This window comes from Triplophysa rosa, linkage group LG10, assembly GCF_024868665.1.
Source record: "Triplophysa rosa linkage group LG10, Trosa_1v2, whole genome shotgun sequence".
In the NCBI taxonomy this organism is placed as follows: Eukaryota; Metazoa; Chordata; class Actinopteri; order Cypriniformes; family Nemacheilidae; genus Triplophysa; species Triplophysa rosa.
In genome coordinates this window covers 18350615-18376041 of record NC_079899.1, presented here as the reverse complement: position 1 = coordinate 18376041, position 25427 = coordinate 18350615, and the positions used below count along the sequence as shown (strand labels likewise).

General features: G+C 43.0%; 1 protein-coding gene across 6 annotated transcripts in view; it reads left to right on the top strand.

The window, feature by feature from the left end:
- The window catches only part of birc6 (baculoviral IAP repeat containing 6), an 89052-nt gene that overhangs the window by 11123 nt on the left and 52502 nt on the right, over positions 1 to 25427 (top strand). Inside the window, exons 5-41 of one of the 6 annotated variants that reach the window (XM_057344843.1) lie at positions 6939 to 7050; positions 9097 to 9179; positions 9353 to 9575; positions 9661 to 9830; positions 9916 to 9974; positions 10075 to 11568; positions 13408 to 13557; positions 13977 to 14202; positions 14375 to 14535; positions 14702 to 14833; positions 14941 to 15072; positions 15151 to 15317; positions 15585 to 15718; positions 15847 to 16008; positions 16094 to 16225; positions 16346 to 16443; positions 16528 to 16675; positions 16845 to 16978; positions 18201 to 18335; positions 18467 to 18654; positions 18759 to 19064; positions 19179 to 19278; positions 19391 to 19605; positions 19725 to 19933; positions 20015 to 20361; positions 21707 to 21926; positions 22047 to 22183; positions 22280 to 22417; positions 22583 to 22713; positions 22828 to 22959; positions 23098 to 23313; positions 23397 to 23580; positions 23660 to 23830; positions 24333 to 24466; positions 24731 to 24890; positions 24970 to 25086; positions 25170 to 25327. In XM_057344843.1, the coding sequence (XP_057200826.1) occupies positions 6939 to 7050; positions 9097 to 9179; positions 9353 to 9575; positions 9661 to 9830; positions 9916 to 9974; positions 10075 to 11568; positions 13408 to 13557; positions 13977 to 14202; positions 14375 to 14535; positions 14702 to 14833; positions 14941 to 15072; positions 15151 to 15317; positions 15585 to 15718; positions 15847 to 16008; positions 16094 to 16225; positions 16346 to 16443; positions 16528 to 16675; positions 16845 to 16978; positions 18201 to 18335; positions 18467 to 18654; positions 18759 to 19064; positions 19179 to 19278; positions 19391 to 19605; positions 19725 to 19933; positions 20015 to 20361; positions 21707 to 21926; positions 22047 to 22183; positions 22280 to 22417; positions 22583 to 22713; positions 22828 to 22959; positions 23098 to 23313; positions 23397 to 23580; positions 23660 to 23830; positions 24333 to 24466; positions 24731 to 24890; positions 24970 to 25086; positions 25170 to 25327 (7315 nt within the window). Of the gene's footprint in view, positions 1 to 6938; positions 7051 to 9096; positions 9180 to 9352; positions 9576 to 9660; positions 9831 to 9915; positions 9975 to 10074; positions 11569 to 13407; positions 13558 to 13976; positions 14203 to 14374; positions 14536 to 14701; positions 14834 to 14940; positions 15073 to 15150; positions 15318 to 15584; positions 15719 to 15846; positions 16009 to 16093; positions 16226 to 16345; positions 16444 to 16527; positions 16676 to 16844; positions 16979 to 18200; positions 18348 to 18466; positions 18655 to 18758; positions 19065 to 19178; positions 19279 to 19390; positions 19606 to 19724; positions 19934 to 20014; positions 20362 to 21706; positions 21927 to 22046; positions 22184 to 22279; positions 22418 to 22582; positions 22714 to 22827; positions 22960 to 23097; positions 23314 to 23396; positions 23581 to 23659; positions 23861 to 24332; positions 24467 to 24730; positions 24891 to 24969; positions 25087 to 25169; positions 25328 to 25427 lie in introns of all 6 variants that reach the window. The other 5 variants (XM_057344840.1, XM_057344839.1, XM_057344841.1 and 2 more) reach the window with 5 other exon arrangements.

The following is a 25427-nucleotide window of genomic DNA, read 5'->3' as shown; positions in this document are numbered from 1 at the left end:
CTGGTTTGGCGGGTCTACGATCTGCTGGTCACCAAGCCATTTTTCGTTTAAAATCCTCGAACTTGTACTCCAGCTTATTGCAGGATTTCTAAGCACCCAACGATGGCTGCAGCATTGCACGCTGCTCTGGCTAGCGAGGGACAACTTCCGTGGCTGTGCGTATGTGGGAACAAAATTTTTCCACCGATAGCTTTAATATCCCGACCCTCGACAGAGTGAGGAGGAAGGGATTGAGTCTAATACTGAGACCTCCGCTCTGGCCCGAGAAGTACTGGCTGGCGGAGATCATACATATGCTATACACAGAGCCGTGGGCTCTCCCGTTACGCAGAGATCCGCTGTCGCAAGCAGGTGGGGAGATTTTTCATCCCCATCCACAGCGCCTGGCACTATGGGCTTGGCCAGTGAGTGGTTTAATTTGAATGCTATTGGTCTGCCCGGCAGTGTTATTTGAACGATACAGAATGCTAGAGCTTCGTCTACTAGATCTCTGTACAAATGTAAATGGGGCGTGTTTTGAGCGATGGTGCGTTATTAAACACGTAATCCCTTTCAATGTTCCGTGACTGTTATACTATCATTCCTTCAGGATTTGATAGATAATGGCAAAACGTTCTCTACAAGTGTTTCTAGCTGCTATATCAACATGCCACGTAGGGTTCGAGGGAAAGACTGTTGGACAGCATCTTCTAGAGCAGTGGTTCTCAAATGGGGGTACTTTGGGCTACTGCAGGGGGTACGTGAAAGAAACTGATTCATGAAAAAAATTTCATGAATTTACATCATGCCAAGAGATCATGAAAAAAGCCACAAGTAGGGATGCACCGAATCTAACATTCTTGGCCGAAGCCGAACATGATGTGAAACACTTGGCCGAAGGCCGAATAATACCGAACACCGAATATGGTTTTTGCATTTCTTCTATTTATTAAGCTATTTTTTCACTATTGCACAAACTGAATAGTCAAAATTTGCTTTTAAAAATTTGTCTTGCTTTTCAATAAAATACAATACAACTTAATATAAAATTGAGCAAAACAAAATACATTAAAACAAAAAATTTAATAGCCTATATTAATTAGGCCTATAACTGACTGGTAAAAGAATGTAATGTAAGTTACTCTGTACCCCTACAACAAAACAGTTCATTACAAAGTGTCATTCCACATTAGGCCTATAAACTAAAAATACGAATAAACTAAAACTGTTGGATTATTATAGGCTACGTTGCAAAATGATTGTAAGAAAAAAAAACATCGAACGCAAGCTATTCTGACTGATGCTGACTGACAACCATATCAGTTCACGTCTCTCCTGCAAACTCCGCCCACAAAAGCTGACTGTTCTCTGGTGCACTCGTGGCCGGGATGCACAGAACATACTTTGACAAGTTGTTTAGTACAGGGAACTGTGTGCGCGCGACCACTGTATGATGTCAAAGGATGTCGCGAGCGGCGGGGCTACTGTCAGACAGCCCGCTTCCGTCTGAAATAGCCACAAGTTACCGACCGGTAAAGACGCTTTCATTCGGAAATTTACTTCCGTGCGGCAAGTCCCGTGCTGTGTCTTTCTCTGACACCTTAAAATGCTCCACACACACACTGCCAAAATGTTTGCGGCATTAATAAAGCGCACGTCTCTCTCTCTCTCTCTCTCTCTCTCTCTCTCTCTCTCTCTCTCTCTCTCTCTCTCTCTCCCTCTCTCTCTCTCTCTCTCTCTCTCTCTCTCTCTCTCTCTCTCTCTCTCTGTCTCGTCTCGCGTCTCTTTTGCTAGTTGATCGTTCTAGGACGTATCTCGATAGTCATAGTTCGGTAAAATTATTCGGCTAATTATCACAATAGTGTTTTTTGCTATTTTCGGCCGAATATATTGGCTGGTCGAACATTTCGGTGCATCCTAGCCACACGTGCATCAGCAAAACACTCGAAGCATCGTACGAGTTTTTCAAACTGTTGAAAAAAAAGTTTAAAAAAAATATCACAATAAACTTTTACTGAACTGAAAAACACTGATTTACCTTTAACTGTTATCCTAATACTTAAGAGATTTACATAGTTGCATAAAGCTACATACAGAAATGTTTATAAGCAATAAACCTGCTCGGGGGCATCAGATATAATAACTGTCTGACTCTCATTTCACTGTATTTTAAAGCAAAATGTTGTTGTCTGGTCAAGGGGTACTTGGCTTGAAAAAATCATAAAAAGGGGTACTTAAGCCAAAAAAGTTTGAGAACCACTGTTGCTAGTGTTCGTTTTATGAAGGGCACGTGTCGCGCTTTGCTCGTGTCAGAACGCGTTTCTCCTCGTGGGGATTTGACTGGTACTGGATAGGGCTGTCACGATTATTAAATAATCGTCTCATCGCGATTGTTTGACCTCATCGCGATGATTTCGGATCATCGCAATTATCGCACATCTCTATAGAAGACACTAGGGGGAGCTGTAGTGCATCTGCATATTGCATATTTTAGTGTATATATTGTTACTAAAGCATGGTAATACTTGTAAAATGTACCACCACAACACAATCACTTAAAAAAAAAACTAAACATATACAAATTACCTGCAGTACAATTTAATATTATTTAAGCAAATCTCAGTGTGAAAACCAGTCTACCAAAATTTCATTAACACACAAGTAAAATTTTACTGTAGTCTTGCAAGTGAGAAAAAAACAGACTAGAAGCTTTTCTATGACTGATAGTATTTTAATGGTGGCTTCAATTCACACCTGATCAATTTACTTCATTTACAAGTATTTGGTGGTTGTATTATTGACAGGTAAAAGCCTAAACCTTAAATATATGATGACCCAATTTTTTCCGATGTATTTCCAAGAAAAAAACATAGTCTTGTATTCAGAACAATATGGTCGTTTCAATCGCTGAATCAAAAATGAATGAGAATTAAAAGTCAAAGCTCAAAAACAGACAATTAATCGTCATAATCGCCAAAGCCCTAAAACAGACAATTAATCGCCATAATCGCAATGATTTATTAGACAATTAATCGTCAATCAAATTTCATAATCGTGACAGCCCTAGTACTGGATGCCCTTTCGGGGGCTCCATTTTAGCCACTGGACATAGTTGACGTTAAAATATTACTGTTTAAAACTGCGCTGCTGTTGGCTCTTGCTTCTGCGAAGCGTGTAAGTGAAATTCACGCACTTGCTGTGTATCCTGCATGTATGCCGTTTATGTGGGGGGATGCAGGGGTTTTGCTGAAACCAAACCCCACGTTCATGCCCAAAGTCATCCATGCTATTGTTCCCCTTGAGCTGAGGACATTTTATCCTCCACCTTTTTCCATGTTTGGATCAGCAAAAGTTGAATACTCTGTGCCCAGTGCGTGCTTTGAGGATTTACACAGAGAACTGCAGGGTTCCGATTGAGTGATCAGCTGTTTGTATCTTGGGCTAAACCGCTTACGGGGAAGCCGATCACAAAACCACGGTTATCACACTGGATAGTTAAAAGATCTTTAAAGGATCTTTAAAGGAGTCACTATCCAGGACATTTGTCCAGGATGAGCTGGTCTTCTCCGCACACGTTCATTAGGTTTTATAAACTGGATGTCACAGCGCAGTCATTTGTGCTGAGTGTGGGATCTTGAGTCCTCACTTATTCAGCCTCGACTATATTTTGGTTGGCAGGCAAGTTCGAAACAGGCTATCTGGCAATACGGGAGTTAGGATATCCCATAGTGAGACACCTCACTTAATGCTTGAAAGAGAACTATAGGTTACTTGCGTAAAGTGAGGTGTCTCACCAGATTACCCTCCTTGCTGTGCGAAGCGAGTAAGAGGTGTTCTTGTTTTGTATGACGAAATGGTGCCTTGTTGCACTACTTATACTACGTAGGTAGCCACTCCTCAGGCACAAGCGTCATGTCTGCCAGCCAATAGGTGCTGGCGTAATGTAGTAAGGCTTCTGAGGAATACGCGGAAGGGCCGTTTCCCATTGAGAGACACCTCACTTAAAGGCGGGGTAACCGATTTCCGAATTACGCTTTAGACAACTGAGTCGGGCCGAGTACCAAAACAACCTTGTAGCCAATCAGCAGTAAGATGCACAGGACGGACATTAGCCGAGCGCTGACGAAAGCGAAAGATGGGGATGGGGTGTGTTTGTTTTGGTGATTTGAACATCAACAACGGCTAAGAGAAATCGGACACCCCACCTTTAATGCTATCAGAGAAACGGGGTTACGCAAGTAACCTAAAGTTTCTGCTTATTTCTTTTTGACAATAACTGCGTTCAGAAATTTACTTTCACTTTTAAGTTCATTACCATGTTTAGTTTCTGGTCTTTTTACCTAACGATAAAATGTTATGTTTTTGGGGACTGGCCATAAACACATCATGTTTATACAGGGCTTTAGACTGCGACTAAATGGTCGCATTTTGCGACTATTTTTCCTGCCAGTGAGACAAGTTTTTCTTAATGGTCGCACCGGTGCGACGGCCAAACTGAGCAATATATAATTTTTGCGTATTATAAATTTAATGCGCAGAAATGTTATATTGCGCAAGCGGCGCATTCAGTCACTCATTTTCGTCTCCCCTCCTTCAACCATTCACTTATCTATCAGTGCCCCCAAAGACGTAATTTGCGTGTAAGAGGCGAAGGACCGAAAGAGCAGATGAGTGAAGCGCTCAATCTTGCAACTGAAATAAACGTGTTTTGTAAGTCGCTATTGATAGAAGCCAAACGTGTATCAATGCAGCTTTCATGAAGAATAATCACTAAAAGCCTTCAGGTCTCGTGGGTTGTTTGAGATATGCTCGCGCCCAGAGAGTCAGAGCACAAAATACTAAACAGAGTTCTCTTTCACGCCTTTTTTCTCTGAAACGGACATATAAACACAAAATAACGTCAAAATTCCCATATTAACAAGAAATTGTTTTTTTTTGCCTTTTAAAATGACCGTTTTAGACGTGTCTCTCCGTGGATGCGTCTCTTCGTGCAGCGTGAGATGCACAGTTTAAAAGTCACACGTGTCTCTCCGTGCTGCGCGAGGTGCGCAGTTTTAAAGTCACACTTGTCTCTCCGTGCAGCGCGAGGTGCGCAGTTTTAAAGTCACACGTGACTCTCCGTTGATGCGTCTCTCCGTGCGGCACAAGTTGTGCTGTTCTAAAGTCAGACGTGTCTCTCGGTGCATGCGTCTCTCCGTGCAGCGCGAGGTGCGCAGTTTTAAAGTCAGACGTGTTTTGCATGCATCTCTTCAAGCTGCGCAGTTTTAAAGTTTACAAGGGAGAGGTGTTTTAAATGACAAAATTAAAGATTATATTAGTAAAACCCAATTTGTGGCGTTTGCACTTTGCAAAGTGCATAATAGGCTAAACACCCTGATTTGGTGGTTTATTTAGCTCAGAGGTGCTAAGTAACGAAGTACATTTACTTGAGAACTGTACTTAAGTACACTTTTTGAGTATTTGTACTTAAGTATTACTTTTTCTGTTTACTTTTTACTGTAATTCACTACATTTGAATGACAAATATCTCACTTTTCATGGCACAAAAAAATTATTTTCTTGGCCGACCCTCCCCTCACTCCCACGTTTGGGACAGACTGTTGTCAGTTGCTTCTAATATGACACACCTGAATCAACTCACCAGGTGTATTAATTATGGAGACATTCACAACATTTTGGGAGAAGACTAATGAGTTCAGTTGTGTATACTTTTCCCATATCTGATTTAGTTATTATAAGCAAAAGATGCAATTACATTTTATCAGATTAATCGATTAATCGAAAAATAATCGCCCAACTAATCAATTATCAAAATAATCATTAGTTGCAGTCCTACAAGAAACCTTGTAAAGGTATTCAGTTTCGTGACCAAACAGTTGGGAAACAAAACACGTGTGTTCCAGTATATTGCGCGAGCTCTTAAAGGGGCAGCAGCATAATAAAGAGCTCTGTTTATAATGTTCATCAAACAACAAAGGACGGGCCCAAAAACACTCACTGATATTAAAGGAATTGTGTTCTCTTATAGGAGTTGTTCACAACAAATAAAGGAAAAAAGTAACTTTAAGAAAGATGTGCTTTAAATATGGTAAAGTGTTGAAAGAGAGTTTACAAATACAATAAAATAATTCAATCATAAACAATGATTTGTATTCATTTCTAATTGATTTATTAATGTATTAAATACATTTTAATGAAGTTTTAGTGATTCTTTTTTCTTATCTCACCCCACGACTCTGGTGCTATCAAATTAAGGGCTGGTGCCACCAGTGCCACCTCTCTCAAGTGTTAGTCTAGAGCCCTGTTTATAGTCACTGAAGCATAAACTTAAATTATTATTTTATTTCACCTAAAAATTAAAATTCTGTTGTCATTTACTCACCCACAGATTGTTCCAAACCTGTGGAAATTCTTTGTTCTGCTAAACACAGAGGAAGATTTTTGGAAGAATGTCAGTAACCAAACAGATCTCATCCCCCACTGACTCTCATAGTATTTATTATTCCTACTATGGGAGTAAATGGGGTGTGAGATCTGTATGGTTACTGACATTCTTCCAAATATCCTTCTCCATGTTCACCAGAAAAATAAATTTATACAGGTTTGGAACAACCTGAGGATGACAGTTCACCCCAAAATAAAAATTCTATCACTTTAATGTACATGAGTATATAAAACAACCATCAGTATTACTATTGCTCATACTCAAGGTTAGCGGATTAAATACCTAACCTTAAGCATTTAGACTGCAGGAAGTTACTCGTCCCACACAGTTTGTTTGGCGTTTGGTACCAGACCGGAAAATCATGGAGACTTCGGGATATGATATTTTGAGCCAGAACATCTTAGACACAGGCTCTGCTTACATCTGCTTAGATTTGTACTCTGATTTGGAATGCATACTGTATGTATTTCGAGTGTCTATTCTTGGCTTAAATATTTATGTGTAATATTTACAGGTCTTTGATGTACAGTGAAGCTAACAGGAGGGAAACGTTCACATCCTGGCCTCATTCCACCTACAGGTGGGCTCAGCCTGATCCAATGGCTCAAGCGGGCTTTTATCACCAGGTTTGTATCATGTCACCATGGCAATGGATTCTCAGTTTGAGTGTCTGAATTTTCTCATGATTTTTCTCTTGGTGTTTTATTTTTGGTTTCTTTACTGACTGCCACTTATTAACATTGATCAGTTGGTAAGGGTCATCGCACCTTTATTACAATCTAAAGCAGCTAATATCCAGGACACTACCCTTTTTTAGTGTTTGAAATGACTGTCACGAGGTCTTAGATTAGGATTTAAGTATGCTTTCATTTTCGGTTTTACGTTTAATATGATTCTGGGAATTCCCCATGATGCTTTGGCACATAAGTGCATTTCCTCTCCTTGACATGCCGTTCATGCCAGAAAGGGTTGAGCTGTGTTGGTAACCAAGGAGACCACACTACTCCTCTCACCCATGTTCCCTGTTGTCATGCCAACCGTACAGAGCAAGTGAAGAACAGTGACTCTTGTGTTGTGAATGAAAATGCGATGACCCATGCAAATAGAAATGTACTGTTAAACGTGATGAGTTATGATTCCAAGTTTCTATGTTTCTGTGCAGGCTTTTTAAAGGGATGGTTCACCCAAAAATAAATATTATTTTGTCTACTCACCTTCATGTCATGAGAAACCAGGGCTCTCAAGTCTCACGCATTCACCGTGAGACACGCATTTCAACCTGTTCACACGCCACACCTTGTATTTCTTAGACTGAGAAATAAGTGATGACTTGTCCCGCTTTATACAATTGTTGGAAGATGCAAATGAAATGTGAAGATGAACAAAACGTGTCAGTTACAGCATTACGTTCACGTCCGATCACGGTGCATCAAAGATTTTTTCTGTGTTCACAGTGCTGATCATCACAACCAATCGGCAGCACTAATGACCAATCAGAAGTTTAGATGAGTCACCAGCGTAAAAGAGTTTTGTAGAGGCTCGCTCGCAGAGAGCAGCAGATACGATCAGTCAGACCCATTTACTGTATTATAACATGCAGTCCGTTTCATACTTTATAACGTGAGATTATAATGACTGATTTTCACTCGCTTTGTTTATTCCCAGATTAAATAAATGTTTCTTTTTCATGCTGCTTAGAGACAATGTATAGATTTACTAATGCAAAAACTGCAATATAATCACCATTAAGCAGTTTGTCTGCCTAACCTATAAGAATATGACATGCAAACGATTTTAATGTATAATCATAATTACAATACCAAAAGCATCAACATTGTTTTTTGTTTAAATCTTGCAGTGCCTGTTTTTTATATTTATGACATGATCATATGCTCCTCTGACTCAAAGACATCAGCATCAGCCTTAAAGAGACAGTCCACTCAAAAATGAAAATTCATAATTTACTCGCCCACAGATGAGATGAGATTTTATTTTTTATTATTCTAAATTCTCTATTTTGATTTATTTGTCTATCTTTTATCAGATTTACCAATTTGTAAAAATTTTGTTTGTGCTGGTCAGTTTTAACAATAGTAAAATGTAACTGTATGACTCTCTTCTGCAGAACACAAAAGAATATAATTTAAAGAACGTTCAACGTTGGTAACCAAACAATACTGGCCCCCATTACCTTGATGGACACAAAACAAAATATCCACAGAAGAAACAGCCATTTATGTTTTAAATGAGATGGTGAATAAATGATGACAGAACTTGGGTGAACTATTTGCCATAACTATTATTTAGCAGCTGGAAGCCTGATAGAAGCAAATAGTGTTGGGCAGTCGTGGCCTAATGGTTAGAGGACTTGTGACCAGAAGGTTGCCGGTTCGATTCTCAGGGCCGGCAGGTAACGACTGAGGTGCCCTTGAGCAAGGCACCTTACCTACACTTGCTCCCCGGGCACTGCAGTGATAGCTGCCCACTGCTCCGGGTGTACGCGTGTTCACGACTTGCTGTGCGTGTGTTCACTACTCTCTGGATGGGTTAAATGCAGAGGTCACATTTCACTATACCTGACAAATAGGTCACTTTCACTTCACTTTTCACTTTATATGTTTCAACATATCTTCATTCCCTCAATGGTGCTAAAATTATTTGTCTTCTTCCAGCCTGCAACCACAGGTGATGATCGGGCCATGTGCTTTACTTGCAGCGTGTGTTTGGTGTGCTGGGAGCCTACAGATGAGCCTTGGTGAGCCAGTTTCCACTAAAACAAATTTCTATATCATACAGTAGAAAAAAAACTGTCACCAAAAGCTTTACGTAAAAATATAATAAACATTACTGACATTTCCCAGGCAACTATAAGAGGACACTCAACCTATTGCTGTAAACCTACCCATTTCCTCATTTCTGCCCCATTAGGTCTGAGCATGAGCGCCATTCGCCCAACTGTCCGTTCGTAAAAGGAGAGCACACCCAAAATGTTCCGCTCTCCGTCACCTTGGCCACCAGCCCTGCCCAGTTCCCCAGCGCAGATGGGTCGGATAAGATCGTGTGCTACGGGTTCGGTAGCTGCCCTCATTTTCTTGCTACAGCAACCAAGAGGGGGAAAATTTGCATATGGGACGTTTCCAAGCTCATGAAGGTAGGTTCAGCTGTTTGAGAAACATTAAAGCCATCAGCAGTCATGGAGATGGCATACAGTAATCCAAAACCTCTCACCTGTGCAGGTGCATTTAAAGTTTGACGTGAACCCATATGACCCAGCCATCCTGAGACAGCTGATTCTGTCTGGCAGTGAACAGCAGAGCGTCACGGGCACAGAATCACGCAGACCCACGCTCTCCTGGCTTGAGGAGGCCTCTTGCTGCTCTGACTTACCCAAACTAGAAGGGGACAGGTTCTGAAATCACACTCACTTTAAATATTGTTGTAAGAAGCTCTGTTTTGTTTTATTGAACATTTGAACATCTTTTTGTCATCAGTGATGACCAGATAGAGGATTCGGATAGTGAAGAGCCTTCCAGATCAGAGTCGGTCACTGGTAAGAGCACTTCTTTATTTCATTGTGAAGTTGAACCCTATAACATTATATCTAGGCTCTAGGTCAGGCATCGGTAATAAACAACTCTTTCTTTGCACAGGCCCGCTGGGTCAGAAGGAGACAATGGAGGTGAGTCTGGGAGTTACAGCCCTCAGTGTCCTTCAACAGCCTGAGAAGTTGCAATGGGAGGTGGTGGCCAGTGTGTTGGAGGACACGGTTAAAGACCTAGAGGAGCTGGGCGCCAACCCTCCTCATTCACTGGGCCCCCCTAAGGCCGACAAGGCCAAGGACAGGACAGCCGAACACCACAACATTCCCTTCCCCTGCCTGCTGGCCGGAGGACTGCTAAGCTACCGGTCAGCGGCTAGTTCTCCACTAGGCCCCCCTCCGTCTCGGCGCTCTATGGATAGCCCAGTAAGGAGTGCTGCCCCAGAGGGGCTTACTCCAGACCAGGGTCCCATGGAGATCGAGTCCTGTAATCCCCCCACAGACTTGGGCTCCCCCAACCCACCACCAGCCACACCTGTGCATAGGACTATGCCTGTACTACTCCTGTACAGCATTAAAGAAGCAGACGAGAAGTCCTCAGGGAAGGTTTTCACCCAGATGAACAACTTGATGAGCAAAGGGCTTCACGAAGAAGGTTTTACCGTCCCGCAGATCATCGAGATGGAGTTCGACACGCACGAACAGCTTCTGCTGCAGGACCCTCCCATTACGTACATTCAGCAGTTTGCTGACGCGGCAGCCGGACTCGGGCCGCTGGATGGGGAAAAGTGGAGCTCGTTGGCTCCACGGCCGGGTTCTCTAGTGCAGTGTTTGCGGTTACCCAAAGCCTTGGAGGATGAGAACCTGTATGTGGACTCCATTACACCTTGCAGCGATGGTTTGCACTTGTTAGTCGGACTTCAGCCGTGCTCTGTTGAGTCTCTTAGCGCAATCAATCAGGTGGAGGTGTTAAACACCCTAAACCGTCTGCACTCGGCCCTCTGCGGACATCGCAAGGGACAGACATTGGCCAACGGCCACGACGCCCACTCGGGCACCTCCCCTCCACAGACCCCCCTTATCCTGCCTCCCCATGACCAGCAACAGCCCCATACTTCCAGGCCTCTAGGGGGCAGTGGTAGTGGCGGATACCTTGCACTCTACAAGTTGAACTACTCCACCCGCATCGTGACCTTGGAGGAGGAACCGGTGAAGGTGCAGCAGATCCGTGACCCCCGGGATGCTGTCACATCACTTCTTCTCCTGCCGCCAGACGTGCTGGACAGCAGAGAGGATGATGGAGAGGAGACTTCTGAGTCGACTACGCCCTCAGGGCTCAAAAATGGCTTGGGGATGGCTGCGTCCATTGCGGCAGCTGCACCAAGCGTGGGATCAGCTGTTGGTAAAGAAAAAAGAGGAGAGGTTACCGGACTTGGGCACCTAGTGGTGACCACACAGGCAGGGTACATCATGATTCTGGACCTGTCTACCCTTGAGGTGCTGGCCAAGGTGGAGCCACCCAAGAAGGAAGGGACAGAAGAGTTGGACCCCTTTGTATCTGTAACCTACTGCTCAGGCACCGACCGGCTGTGTGCCTGCACAAAAGGTGGGCACTTAAGGATCTGTTCAGGTCGAACTCCGAAATTAAATTTCTTAATATATGCATTTTTATATACGTAATTTTTTTTCATTTGGGTTCAGTAGGTGCATTGACTGTTATTCCTTTACAGTGTAACTGTTATAACGTGATACTCTAGGCATGTTTTTATTTGAGGTTCCGATGTTTCTTCGAATTAGCTTCCCACCCTCACATACTGTACCTCATCACCAGGGTAACCAATAACGTTCTCATTACGTTGGGCTCACCCAACTCGCTCTCTTGACAGTGACATCACATAGATGTGACCCTGGGGTCTCTGCGATTGATGGCAGGGGTTTGGCTTTTGCTGTTGATTGGCTAAATTACCAACAATTAATTTAATCACAGTTTTAGTTACAGTTGTTGTTTATTTTTTTACTAGTGTTTGAAACCGTAGAATCCCCTTTAGGATAATAAAAAAGGAGGCGTAAATTTATCAGCTCAATGCTACATTCCTCACCTCCCAACATTAGATTACAGATATAAGAACTGTCCATTTGAGTCGTTGTGTAGTCAGTGAGGAAGACATCATTCACTATAATCTTCTTGATGCCACTTTCTGAAAGCAGGTTAGGCTGTATTTAAGTTTATGTGGTTAACTGATGTCTGTTAGATGTAAGGCTAACCTCAGGTCTTCTTGGGGATGGTGTCTTTTGCTCTGTTCTGTTAATTACAGCTGTTTGGTTTATTCACAAATATACTGTGTGTGGTTGCGTTTGTGTGGTTGCATTTATTAGTTGGAGAAGGGGGAATTCCATACTGGTCTTTTGCAGATGTTGTGTAGTTTCTTTTTCTTTTCTGCCTCAACATAGTTTTGTAAACCATGCGGCTTGTTATGGAGAGTTTTGATATTACTTTTTAAAGCCATCAAGAAAACCTTCAAAACTAATAAATGTCTACATTAAACTTTAGCCATATATGTTGACTAGAATAGCATAGTGGGCTTTCACAAGGCAGGAATGATTTTGTATTTCTTTTTGTCGTGTTTGCACCGTGGGAAGAATTTTAGTTTAGGACACATTTTGGGGGGGGGGTGAAATTTGCTCCTTCTCCGGAGCAGGGTCTAACCTAGAAAAAAGAAACTACCAGCAACGCAAGTGTGTTGACTGGCTGAATGCATGTTACAGAACAGTGCTTAAACTGTTACAATACATAAACATACAGAAAGCTAATGTTAGCGGAATTAACCTGTTGTCTTTGCGCATTTCGTTTTTTGTTAAATTATACATATTTTTTAGTTAGAATTTTAAATTGTCATAAGAGGTTTTGTTGTTTTAGTCCTCATTTTTTGCTCTTTCAGTCGTAACCCAGATAGCATGGGTACGCCTGAAAGATGTCTGCTAAATATCTGGAGATTTGTAAAACATCTGCTGTGTTAAAACGTCTTAGAAAAGGCAGTTTTACATACATTTCAAATCATAAACATCTGGATCTCTTTATGACATCTGACAGGAGACATCTAATAGATGTCTTGCAGATGAACAAACTATAATTAAATACGTCTTGTAGATGTAAATGCAGACATCAAATAGACTTCTCCCTGATGTATGTGTGCTATCAGGGAACTATTGGTTCCGGAAGTTAATTCAAAGAACAAACTAGAAGTTTCCTATCATATTGATATTTATTCATGCGGTGTAAACACTTCAAATTCTCATCTGCTGTAAGTTGTTTTGCCTGAAATTGAGTCCTGTTCAAGGTAGGTTATGAAACAGGGTTTGTTTCTTTATTAAAGTGGAGAGTTTATTGCTCTGAAGGTAATGTACTTGGACTCATAAGTGTGTGGGGGTTCTTATCTTTCTGAAGGTGGAGAGCTTCATTTCCTTCAAATTGGAGGTGTATGTGATGATATCGATGATGCCGACATTTTTGTCGACGGACCCCTGTCTAATAGGGCGGAGCAACTACTGGACGGCGCAAAACCCACATCTAATCCCTCGAGCCCGGGTATCACAGGTGAGTGATTGACACATGGGTGCTTTGGTTAAGCACATGATGGAACTTGTATCATTATGCAGATGATCAACCAAAGGGTTTTGTTTATTTGGCCAATCAGCTACTTCTACTGAATTTACATTAAAGCCATACAGGGATAGTTACCTAAAAATAAGTTACTCACCCTCACATGGTTTAAATAACCATGTGCTGTTTTCACACCACTTTGCAAGGGTCGAGTAGATTTAAAATGGGTAGCTTTCCTAGATATGCGCAGTCAATTTTGTGTGTGAGTGTTCTTTGTGTCTTCTCTTAATTTATGATATGCTGTGTTTGTCTTTCTGAGAATATCACACAGGCTCTTTAGTAGCGAATTTGGTGAGTCTCAAATCTGTTCTGTCACATGTATGCACAGTAAAGTAAACTGTTTGTTTTTGTAGGAGTTGACCTCCTTGTGGACCAGCCCTTGACAGTACCGACTCTTTCATCTCTCGTGGAACTAACGCGGTTTGAAACGCTGACGCCGCGCTTCTCAGCCACAGTGCCCCCTTGCTGGGTGGAGGTACAGCAGGAGCAGCAACAGCGACGTCATCCGCAACACCTCCACCAACAGCATCACGGCGACGCGGCACAACACACCCGCACATGGAAACTACAGAGCGACAGGTACACACAAACCATTTCTACAGGTTATAGAAATTTTAGTCCTTCACTTTTTGTGAGTACTTTTAAGACCTGGTTAGTTTGTCTACCCCCAAATGCACTATTTATATTGTTCCTACACGTTTGGTGTTTATGTATTGAGGCAATACAGTGCAAATAAATCTCTATCTCTTAGCTCCAGCTGGGACGAGCATGTTTTTGAACTGGTCCTTCCCAAAACCTGCATGGTAGGACATGTGGACTTCAAGTTTGTGCTGAACAGCAGTATTACAAACATCCCTCAGATCCAGATCACACTGCTGAAGAACAAGTCTCCAGGCCTGGGCAAAGTCAACGGTGAGTTCAAAGGAAAAAAACAGAGAAAAAATGTTTGAATCTTTGAATCCAGTTTAGTTTTAGTTCACCAAAGCCCCAAATTATTTTTTTGTTGTGTAATTGATTCTGTCAGGTTTGATCTGATTATTTGTGTCACTTGGCTACATTTGCAATCATTTGTTTGCAGAGACGGCAGTGGACAGGCAGATTGTCTTCCCTTTGTCTCATGTCCTCAACTCCAACGGAGAGAAGAACGGACAGCCGCACCTGCACGATTTCGCAGAGGACATCCAGTTTATGGACATAGAAGAGTCACCAGGTAAGATTTTTTTCTGACCTAACATGAAAATGGTCACCTGTTAGACCAGCATTATATCTGTAATTTCTTCAATCATTCATTTTTTGATACCTTTCATTCTCTTTCAGGATCCAGACTGTGTCCCTTCCTGCAGGAACATAAGGACGATATCCTGTGTGGGCCGGTGTGGCTGTCCAGCGGACTAGATCTGTCTGGGCACGCAGGGATGCTGAGCCTTACCAGCCCCAAACTCCTTAAGGGTGTGTCTGAGAGACCATTTATAGCAACCATTACCACCCACCCAGCAAGAGTCTTATACAAACTGTCTCTGTCTTCAGGCATGGCGGGAGGCAAGTATCGATCGTTCTTGGTGCACATCAAGGCAGTGAGTGATAAGGGTCTGGATGAGAGCTTGAGACCAGTGGTACGGATGCCATCAGTCAAACCCCATAGCAGTAAAGCTCATTCACTCTCGTCTCTGCTGCAGAGGTCCCAGGCCAACAAGGTACCATCTTCTGCATCGCTGTTAAAAATGCATTACAAGAGGAGGTCAAGGCTCCTCTAAAATATTCCTGCTTGCAATGTAATTGATCTGCTAGTCTCATTCAACTCATTAAAGCTTTTAAACATGGATTCTTGTTTAAACACTGATACTAATGTTTTGATTGGCGGTTGGTTAGCTGTCTTACTCCAATACAGCCCCCTATTGGCTGTATAGCAGCATTACATCAACTAATGATGATGTCTGGTATTTATAATCTCTATTCTTCAGGAGAAGGCTTCCACATCTAAATCAGATCCTCAGGCTGCCCCCAAAAAGCCAGATAACTTGCGGGGCTGTGACTTACTCCAGGAAGTGTCTGTCACAATCAGGAGGTTTAGGAAAACGTCTATACCCAAAGAACGGTAAGAGACACCAGTTTCTAGTATATTTCGTCTTGTTTACACAAGATTACCCTCTCAGCTATCTCTCGGTCCATGAAATATCAGAGCTAGTCCATAAAGTGACAATACTGTCTGTTTATATTTCCCAGAGTGCAACGCTGCGCGATGCTTCAGTTTCCTGAGCTTCATGATAAGCTACTAAGAGGTTTGTGTAAGGGTGGAGATGAAGGGCAGAGCTCAGAACACTGTCAGAGTCTCATTCTGGACATCCTCTGCTGGCTGGCGGGGGTCTACTCGAACGGACCCTGCAGGTACTGTAAATCTGGAGTTTGTTTTAAAAAGCTTTGTCACCATTGGCCTTTTTTTATTCATTTTTGTCATTCTGTTGTCCTTCAGTTTAAGAGAGGGGAAAGAGGGGCTTCTGACCAAAACCAGGAGACGGTTGACGGACATCATCAGGACGTGTTTTTTTGAGGCTGGGCGCAGTATAGCTCATAAATGCTCTCGCTTTCTTGCACTTTGTATAAGGTGGGTTTGCGACCTCTCTTTGTATTTATCTGACCTTCTTTGATCATTTGTGTCATGGAGTAAGAAATAAAGTAGACTGCTGTCACAGTTATTAAGTTAAATGGGTGTTTGGTGTTTCAGTACCGGTAAAGGAGATCCCGGTCACCAAGGCTTTGGTCAGGCTCTGTTTAAAGCTCTTCTGGATAACATGACTTACTTGCCTGCTGCAGCCACAGGAGGTAATTTTTTATGGTGTTTTTGTAGTTTGAGATTTTGAATGGTAAAAATTGACAAATTTAAAATTCTCGTTCTCTGCCTCACAGGATCAGTCTTCTGGTACTTCGTCCTGTTAAATTATGTGAAAGATGAGGACTTGGCTGGCTGCAGTACTGCTTGCGCATCTCTGCTCACTGCTGTCTCTCACCAGCTGCAGGACCGCCTGACTCCGCTGGAGGCGCTGTTGCAGACCAGGTCAGCTCACCGTCTTTCATCAACTCATCAGTTAACTGAAACTGACATTTCACATCTGTTGCATTTAGCATAATGTTGCAGGTTTGCAAGTCTCTCCTGCCAAATTTGTGCTTGCATTCAATGATTTGGTAAGTGTTAATTTTCCTGTATCTGTGCATCTGTCGTTCAGATATGGTCTGTACGGGTCTCCCTTTGACCCGGTGCTGTTTGACCTGGAGATGAGTGGGTCTTCCTGTAAGAACGCCTTCAACAGCAGCATTGGTGTCCAGTCAGACGAGATCGACCTGTCCGACATTCTCTCAGGTGCATTCATACATTCTTCTCTCACCGACTTGTGTTTATGATCAAACTATCAAAACACTACAGGGCTTGACATTAAGCATTGTCATGTGGTTGTCCTTCGGACAAGTAAATTTGTCATTCACTTCTCAGAGTACAAAAATTACTTGTCCAAAGATAAGAAATTATATTTCATTTGAATTATAATATAATATAATCAATATAATTGTTTCGGATTTAGATTAGTTAAAATGCTTGGAAGCAAACTTGACCAGTGTCCGCTTTGGCCGCCTGATTTAGGTTATAGGCCTACTCTCCATGACTGCTATAAACAAAGGCAAGCAGTAATTAGTGTTAAGGCTGTAAGTTAACTTTGTTTGCACATTGCACGGGTGCTAGAGAGGTTTAAAGTTTGGTAGCACAGGCAGAAAAAGTGCAGTTCATCATGAATAGGCAGATAACTGACAAAAGACATTAATGTTACATACAGATGGATAAATTAGGGCCATATCATTTTTAGATTACCTAAATTTGTTTTAATATTTCTACGGTCTGTGTTTTTCCTTTTTTACTATACAATAGTGGTATATTTGTCCACATAAATTACTGTAGTATACTATAGTATTTACTATAGTAAACTGCAGTAAAATTCTTACTATATTGTTTTTGAACTTTACTATAGTATACAGTGTTTATCAATTTACTACAAGGGCACTTCAATTTTCAATAGCAAATTCTATAGTACACTACAGTATTTTTTGTCTGAGTGTTCAATTTAACAGGACTTTTATTTTGACGGGTCTTCGGGAAGACGCTTGTTTGGCAACTCTGGAGATGAAGTTCATGTGTTTATATCCTCATACAGTGCAGCGCAGATAAATCCTCGACCATCACTCGTGTTGTATGTTAAACTGTGCACATAATTCACTCAGAACAGCCAGATGACATTTAAATAACAGGATTCCGCATCCGCATGGACTCAGTGCAGTGCGCCATTGATTATTGTCACACACAAACAAGCACAACCACAACAAACACGCAGCTCTGTCTAATGCATATATTCTTATTATTCTACATATGTCACACTGCTTTTTTTTCAAGTTACTTGTCCGGTCTGGCAAGTAAAATTCTCTCTCACTTGCCCATACAAAACATTCACTTGTCCCAGACAAGCGGACAAGCGTTAATGTTGAGCCCTGCACTATCACAAATGTCTTATATGTTCTGTTTGCATGTCAAATATCAGGTAACGGTAAGGTGAACAATAACGGGGCGGCAGAGGGCAGTTTCACAGCTCTGACCGGCCTGTTGGAGGTCGAACCCCTGCACTTTACTTGCATCTCCACCAGCGACGGCACCAGAGTTGAGAGGGATGATGCAAGTATGTTCACTGGTATATATCCCTCTTTCCAGTTCCTCTCTCTATGGTTTACATTATTCAGACACATAAAGCAACTTTTTGTTTGTAAAAAGAACTGACTTAGATCTTTGCGTGTTTAACTTTTTGTGCAGTGAGCACGTTTGGTGTAACACCCACAGTGGCCGGGCTTTCTGCGGGAACTGTTGGCGAGGCATCCACGGCCCTGAGCTCTGCTGCGCAGGTGGCCCTGCAGTCGCTGTCTCACGCCATGGTGTCTGCTGAACAGCAGCTGCAAGTTCTTCAGGAGAAACAACAGCAGCTTCTGAAACTACAGCAGCAGGTAGCAGAAGTTATATATTGTGTTGGACACATAAAATTGCAAATTAATTCATGTAGTACTTATAGAGAGAGAGCGTGTATTCAGATTTGTTTTTTGTGAAACAGAAAGCCAAGCTTGAGGCCAAACTTCACCAGACAACCTCAGCCGCGGCTACCGCTGCATCCTGTGTCGTTAACTCAGTGCCGTCCAACCCGTCTTCCGGCCCAGGCTTCTTTATCCACCCCTCAGACGTCATCCCTCCCACCCCTAAAACCACCCCGCTGTTCATGACGCCCCCTCTCACCCCACCAAACGAAGCCGTGTCAGCAGCCATAAGCGTGGAACTGGCTCAGCTTTTCCCGGGGTCTGTCATTGACCCTCCACCTGTGAACCTTTCAGCCCATAATAAAAACACACAGAAAACCAAACCGGTGTGTTGTGGAGTTGTTAATGTCGCTTTAAACCTTTGGTTTCTGTTAATCTAGCAAGTGTTGTTGGTAAACACAGTAAGTTACATCTTAAGTTTCTTTTGTTCCTTATTGTAGAACCCCATAGGAAGTGGCCTGGTGTTGGCAATCTCACAAGCCTCTCACTTTCTACAGCCTCCACCACACCAGTCCATAATAATAGAGCGAATGCATTCAGGTATGTTAGTAGAAAACTCATTCCAGAGGACTAAATGTTAAGCATAAGACACTATAAACATCCTACTGTTTTGTAATCTTTAAAGTAAAGTCAGGATTCTCCTCCCTCGTAGGTGCAAGGCGCTTCGTAACCCTAGATTTTGGAAGGCCGGTGTTGCTGACGGATGTTCTGATTCCCACCTGTGCTGACTTGGCCTCCCTTTCCATTGATATCTGGACTCTTGGGGAGGAAGTGGATGGGAGGCGACTCGTGGTCGCCACAGATATCAGCACACATTCTCTGATTCTACATGATCTGCTGCCCCCTCCAGTCTGCAGATTCATGAAGGTTAACACACATTTATCATGAATTTATAATAAAGAAATGGCGATCTGCATTCTGTAACGTTAAGCACAAAGATTCTAATAACCACCTCCACTGTGACTCACTCTATGCCCCTCCTCTAGATCACTGTGATTGGGCGATACGGCAGCACTAATGCCCGGGCTAAAATCCCATTGGGTTTCTACTACGGCCACACCTACATCCTACCGTGGGAGAGTGAACTGAAGCTAATGCATGATCCACTGAGGGGTGAGAGTGAGGCCGCTAGCCAGCCAGATCTAGACCAACATCTGTCTATGATGGTGGCCCTACAGGAAGACATTCAATGCAGGTCAGTGAGCTGTATGTGTCACAGTCTGGATGTATAAAAGTCGGAATATATACTGGATCAAACATGCTAATCTCTGTGCAGATATAATCTGGCCTGTCATCGCCTTGAGACGCTCCTCCAGAACATCGACCTGCCGCCTCTCAACAGCGCCAACAACGCACAGTACTTCCTTCGTAAGCCTGACAAAGCCGTCGAAGAGGATTCACGTGTGTTCTCTGCCTACCAAGACTGCATTCAGCTGCAGTTACAGCTCAACCTGTCCCATCATGCCGTGCAAAGGTTGCGTGTTTCACTGGGGGCTACCCGTAAACACCTGCCAGAGAACTATGACCCCAGAGAACTGGTCCAGAACTCCTCCACAGAGCAGCTCAGAACCATCATCAGATACCTGTTAGATACACTGCTCAGCCTGTTGCACAGCTGTAATGGTGAGTCTGAGCACCTTTTTAAAGGTGGCAAAGAATTCATTGATACAATATGTTAAATTGTTCTCTGATATCTACATAGAAGGCATGTGGCTTTATTAAGCGCCAAAATGATCCAGAAACGGTTTACATTCCCATTTACAACCCCAGGATTTGTCCCTAGAATGAAAAGGTCTGTTATTACCTTATTTGGAAGGGTCATGAATATTAATGTTGCGCTCTGCTCTGATTGGCTGTTTTGCTGTGCCGGCTCATGCCACTAGTTCACACAGCAAACAGATCGCTACTGTCAGGCGTGAAATGGAAGAAGTGGATAAGATCACTGCTTACTGCTTGCAGCAGGGGTTCTAATGGCAATATAGTCGGAATTGCCCCCTTCTTAAATAAGTATAAAAACGCTGAGCGAAGCCTGCTTGAAATTGTCCCAGGTTTGAAAAACTGTCCCTTTCACTTTCATCACATGACTCTCGCTGCTCTGTGCTTCAAATTGCATTGTAAACAAATATAAACAAGGCTTAAGTTGCATATAAACTTGCACGGTACAGATCAGACGCGTCAGACTTTATACCTGTGCAGCTCGCGCTGTTTAAAGAAGACACTCAGCTTGCGCAGACCAGCCTGACTTTGTAACTGTATAAAGAAGATGCGTGTCCGCGCAGCTTGCGTTGTATAAAGAAGATACGCATGTATAAAGAAGGCGTATCTCTGCACAGCTCGTGCCTAGATGCGCATCACTTCATATCATCACGGCTTGTTTAAAGAAGACAACGATGTCATCGTCCAGCACAAGGTTTCACTATAGACAATGTCCAATGCCAATTTGGCAGACATCGCTCAACCCTACTCACAATACCTGTAGAACATCTGGCTGGCCTAGAACATGGGCAGGTATATGCAATGTTGGGGGCGTACATCCTGACTGTAATGTCACAGTTGGTGTTATGTTGGGATTGGCCTCTTTTTCAGTGGTCTTTTGCATGCACACGGTTTACACAAGGAGGAAACAATAGTGTTTGAGGCTCACGATATGTCATTTCCATGTACAGACCTCTTACTATTCATCTGTGCCTAGGTAAATACAGTTCCCATTCTGTGGCACCTTTAATTGACCTTTCACATCATTCTAAGAAAATGTTGGTTGTCATAATTTTATCAGTACATAGCAACTTAATTTCCCTCAAGCATTTGCCTTTCCTGTTATGTAAACGAGGTCATGTGGGTGGGGGGAAAATATTAACCATTGATATAATAGCCTACTTTTCACTATTCAGTCACACATTTAAGGGACACTTGGTACAGTGAATCAACACTGATGTCAGATATAATGTTTTTTCCATCTCTCTCTCAGGTCACTCTGTGCCCTCAGTGTTGCAGAACACATTTCACGCCCAGGCATGTGAAGAGCTCTTTAAGCAGCTGTGTATCAGTGGAACTCCTAAGATCCGCCTGCATGCCGGGCTGCTGCTGGTTCAGCTCTGCGGAGGGGAGAGGTGGTGGGGTCAGTTCCTGTCCAACGTCCTTCAGGAGCTTTACAACTCTGAGCAGTCGCTCATCTTCCCTCAGGACAGGTAACAACAGGCCACTCTCACTATTCAATACTGATTACAAGATTTTTTTTGAGGTTTCAGAAGGATGCGCATACCTCTTAGCTTACACTTAAGCTTTGGTCCCCTGTTTATTTTCTTCAGAGTCTTTATGCTGCTGTCCTGTATTGGCCAAAGATCTCTGAGTAACAGTGGCGTTTTGGAGGGTTTGTTAAACCTTCTCGACTCACTGTTGTCACCTTTGCAACAGACTACTGCAGCACCACCTCGCAGGACAGAAGGTGTGCATTTTTGTGTGCAATTCAGTTATTATTGTGAGTATAAGAGAGATTTTTGATGTGATGTGTGTAACATGTTTTTTTTGTGCGTGTTTCTAGGTGTTTTGGATATTCCCATGATCAGTTGGGTGGTCATGCTGGTTTCTCGACTGCTCGACTATGTGGCCAGCGTGGAAGATGAAGCCACCGCAGCTAAGAAACCTCTGGGTAGTAAAGACAGGGAGAGATCCTTCACAGGTGAGAGTGGTGAAAGAAACTGCAAAGAAAATCTTTGACAGGAGAAAGTTATTTGCGAAATTATCTGGACAAGCATGAGAGCCAAGAAATCCAATTGCTTTTAAATGCAGGACTGTAGAGAATGCATTTAGCTTCAGTGTATCTTCCTTTTTTCAATAACACCAGGGAACCAGTGGAGCTTCATAAATAACAGCCTGCAGTCCCAGAACCCAAACAGATCGGCCAAAGGCAGCAACAGCAGTTTAGATCGACTGTACTCACGCAAGATTCGCAAACAGCTGGTCCACCACAAACAGGTACACGTGTCTCGCACAAACTTCTTTTTTTAACACAAGGCAAAATTGTTGAAACCTGCTTGAAATCTGAAATAAGTTGTATTGGGATGTTAATCAATTCTGTCTTTACTGCAGCAGCTGAATTTATTGAAAGCCAAACAGAAAGCTTTAGTTGAGCAAATCGAGAAAGAAAAAATTCAGAGCAACAAAGGTTCCTCCTACAAGTTGCTGGTGGAACAGGCCAAACTCAAACAAGCCACGTCCAAGGTGAGACTTTCAAGAATAACTCATCTTGTAAACGTAAATTGCATTGCATTGCACATTTGCATCATAATACATTTGCAGTACATAGTCGACACATAAAGTGTTCCTGTTGTAAACCGCGTGGTTCTGTTTTGCACTTAGCACTTTAAGGATCTGATCCGGTTGAGACGGACGGCCGAATGGCCGCGCTCCACCCTGGACTCTGAGGCGTCTGTGGCGAAAGAGACCCCTGAAGTGGAGCTTCTGCCTTTCACTTTATCTCACGAGCGCTGTATCTGTGTTGTGCAGAAGCTCGCTCTCTTCCTTCTCTCCATGGACTTCACCTGCCATGCAGACTTGCTGCTTTTTGTCTGCAAGGTGCAGTTTTTCACCTTTACAGTTTCGGTGGCTCGTCTGCTCGAGAAAGACGTAAATGATGTTCTTACATGCATCTCTTTCAGGTGTTGGCCAGGATAGCGAACGCCACTCGACCCACAATCCACCTGTGTGAGGTGGTTTCAGAGCAGCAGCTGGAGAGATTACTGCTGTTACTGGTTGGGACAGACTTCAACCGTGGGGACATCTCTTGGGGCGGAGCCTGGGCCCAGTACTCTCTCACATGCATGCTGCAGGACATCCTCTCAGGTCAGTACAAATGTTCTGGAGTGTCTACATAACTTTTTGGTTTTGACTGAGTTTGGTGACCAATGCTGTGCGTTTGCAGGAGAGCTGTTGTCTCCATTGTGTGTGGATGGGATGGAGGGAGCGGGGGCAGATGAAGCTGGGGCCGCCTCTTCCTCTGTGGTGGTGGATTCGGATGACTCTCTCCCCCAGCCAACCCCCATCCCCCTTGTGGAGACCATTGATGAGCCCCTAGGACCCGATATCATCGCAGGTACTCCCGGGACATCCTCTATGTTCCAAAGTGCGTTGGTAACTCCGCCTGAATTGCACTTCGCCTCACACGGACCCTTACTTTTCTTTTATGACGTTTGTTTTTTCTTTTTTGATGCATGTTTTTGTGTTTCGTGAATGTTATGTGTTTTACTTTGTTTTAACATATTTGATAAAGAGTAATGGTGGTACAATGCAGTGGACATGGGATTAGAACAGTGTAGATGATCTGACTCTTTGAAGTTTCTCTAAAAATATAGTTAAAGTCTTTGACCAACTTAAAGCAGCTAGTCGTTTTCTCATCACGTTAAATTTATTTAAAGAAAAAAGGTTTAGGACAAAACTTTGAAAAATATATGCAGAATGGGTCAACGATCCACTGTTGTCCACTGGATGCCCTGTCCGTCTAAGAGGAGTTTGACAGCCTGAAAAAGGCTGTCTGTGTAGTTGCTTCTCTTGGTACGCTGCTGTTGCAATATTGAAGGTTTTTTCGTTGCCCAAAGGTGCTCCACCACTGTCATCTTTGGAAAAAGATAAAGACATAGACTTTGACTTGCTACAAGACTTGATGGATGTTGATATTGATCCTTTAGATATTGATTTGGAAAAAGATCCACTCGCCGCCAAGGTTTTTAAGGTATGAATCTCCTTCCCTTTTCTCACTTTTGCTCTTCTCTTTTCTCTTCTTGTCTCCTCTTCTTGTCTCCTCTTCTTGTCTTCTCTTCTTTTCTCTGCATGCATGCTGTCTTTCCCACCATACATACAGTTAAAACCTGATTGATTGTAGTATTTACAACTCATGTACATTCATCCTTATGTTTGGTATGCATGACTCTCTCAGAGATGAGTGTCTGAGGTTTCTTTTGTCGTTGTTGTTTCTCTTTTCATCTCTCCCTCGCAGCCTATCAGCAGTACCTGGTATGATTACTGGGGTACTGACTATGGTTCATACAGTTATAACCCTTACACTGGGGGTGTGGGCATACCTGTGTCTAAACCCCCCGCAGCTGCCACCGCAGAGAAACCTGGATCTCAGAGCCTCTCTGTATCTGTGTCACAAGGTGAGAAACATCAGAAGATAGAGGAATAAATTATACATGCTGAAATTAGATTGCTAAAATGTTTTAATGTCTACCACAGCTCTGGATGCTCGGCTAGAGGTTGGGTTAGAACAGCAGGCGGAGCTTATGTTGAAGATGATGGCCACGCTGGAGGCAGATGCCATACTGCAGGCGTTAACATCCACATCTCCTTCAGGTACACAAAAGAAGTCTGAGGTGAAATCATTTTACCTCACTGATGTTGATTTTGGTAAAACCGTGACGTTTTCTTTATCACAGTGGCTCAGTCTGCAAACGGGACAGACGATTCTCTCTTGCGTGGGGGGTTCCACAGCTCTCCCACCAGCAGCGCTCTGATGGTTCAACCCTCTTCCATTCCCATGCTGAGCACCTGCTTCAACAAGCTCTTCTCCTTGCTGCAAGTCCACCATGTCCAGGTACATGTTTGTATCGGAAATGATGTTATCGTTTGGCATTGAAAGCCGTATTTAACTTGCTCTCGCCATCTCTTTCTTTGTCTTTTTGTTTGCACGCTGT